Source organism: Medicago sativa, chromosome 1 (assembly GCF_051527215.1).
Source record: "Medicago sativa cultivar Bolivia chromosome 1, Bolivia_mono, whole genome shotgun sequence".
In the NCBI taxonomy this organism is placed as follows: Eukaryota; Viridiplantae; Streptophyta; class Magnoliopsida; order Fabales; family Fabaceae; genus Medicago; species Medicago sativa.
This window is the reverse complement of record NC_140749.1, coordinates 51,786,566-51,788,137: the sequence shown is the minus strand read 5'-3', so window position 1 is coordinate 51,788,137 and position 1,572 is coordinate 51,786,566. Positions and strand designations below refer to the sequence as shown.

The 1,572-nt window shown below is 33.2% G+C and overlaps 1 protein-coding gene across 1 annotated transcript; it reads left to right on the top strand.

Annotated features, from left to right (window-relative positions):
* On the top strand, positions 1–1,263 carry LOC146955205 (uncharacterized). The gene has a single exon (XM_085720620.1). The coding sequence runs from the start codon at positions 294–296 to the stop codon at positions 933–935; it is 642 nt and encodes a 213-aa protein (XP_085576746.1). The 5' UTR covers positions 1–293; the 3' UTR covers positions 936–1,263.
* Positions 1,264–1,572: the final 309 nt, after the last annotated feature.

The following is a 1,572-nucleotide window of genomic DNA, read 5'->3' as shown; positions in this document are numbered from 1 at the left end:
CGAAGCTCCTTCTAATAATTTGAGTTTCCAATGTACATGACGTTACAAAAAAGACAAACCAGAGTTTTTTTAATTAAACCAATCACAATTCACAAGCAAACAAAGAAAGAGCACATGGTTTGAATTTCCACCAAAGTTCCCGAGTGGCATGTTCTTTAAATAAATAAAAGTCAAGGGGTGAACTAGTAAACTAAATTTAGTTTAGAATCATATATAAATAATAGTATATCCCTTAATCTCTCTTCTACAAGGCACAACTCCCACAAATACCATCACGTACCCAAATAACTCATATGGCAAAAATGTTTAGCCCTTCTCATCTCAACACCTCACACCCTCTTCCAATTTACTCACTAAAATCATCATCAACTTCTTCATCTTCAGCTCTTACCTCTACAAAGATTAAAAACCTAATTCACACTCTCATAGTCTCTAGTATGTGCCGTATTATTCGTGCACTATCCAAAGTCAAATCATCTTTAGTTGAGATTCTTAAGGACAATAAACCCAATATTCATGTCCCTTACCCTTCACATAAAAAACATTCTAGCAAAACAAAAAAGATCATTATGGGATCATTTAGGCTTCACTATAATTGGACTTCTTCAAGATCTTCTTCTCATGTTATTATGCCGGTGCCATCTCGAGTTTTCGAAGGGTTGCCTAAAGCCGTTACTTTAAGTGAACAAGCCAAGAGTCACGACAATGGTGAGGATTGTTGTCATGATTCCGAACTTGCTAGTTATCTTCAGTGGCTTGAGGAGAATGATGATATTGATGGTGATGGTTATAAAGGGAGTGAAAAGGAGGGGGAGACTATTAAGGATGTTGATATGTTGGCAGAAATGTTCATTGCAAATTGTCATGAGAAGTTTAGGGTTGAAAAGGAGGAGTCTTATAGAAGGTATCAGGAAATGTTGGTTAGGAGTTTGTAATAAGAAGACACGGTTAGAAAAGAAAAAAGAAAAAACTTTGAAAACATTTAGAGATGGAATTAAAGATGCATGTCGCATTAATTTCCCCTTGATAAAAAAAGAAGAAGATGCATGTCGCAATTTGTCGTGTATAATTTTCGACGCTAGCTATTTTCTACTTTTTAGTAGTAATGATGAAAATGTTAGTTTACAAATTAGAAAGTCACTTGTTAATTACCATTGGGTATAGGTTATTATAAATATCCTTTGGATGAATCTATATATGTAATGAAGGTTAGTTTCATATTTGCCTTTTACTTTTATCATATCTATGACAACGTTTTCTTTTATATATTTTCTTTTCAAAGTGTACACATCTAATGAGGTGTCTCTCAAATATTTTTCTTTAAATACTATCCAAGAATATATCTCTAGTTTCAAATTATAAGTATCACATGGTTCACTATTAGTTGTTTGGACTGGGCAGTCTTGTTCACATACATATCTTGACTGCCAAGTCGAATTGGTTCAATCAGAAACTAGATCCATAACTTAGAAATTAAAGTCAAATATGTATTGAATTATTAATTAATAACCATTTGCATTAAATCACACTGAGGGGAGACGAGCAATAATTTTGAGACATATATAAACGGTA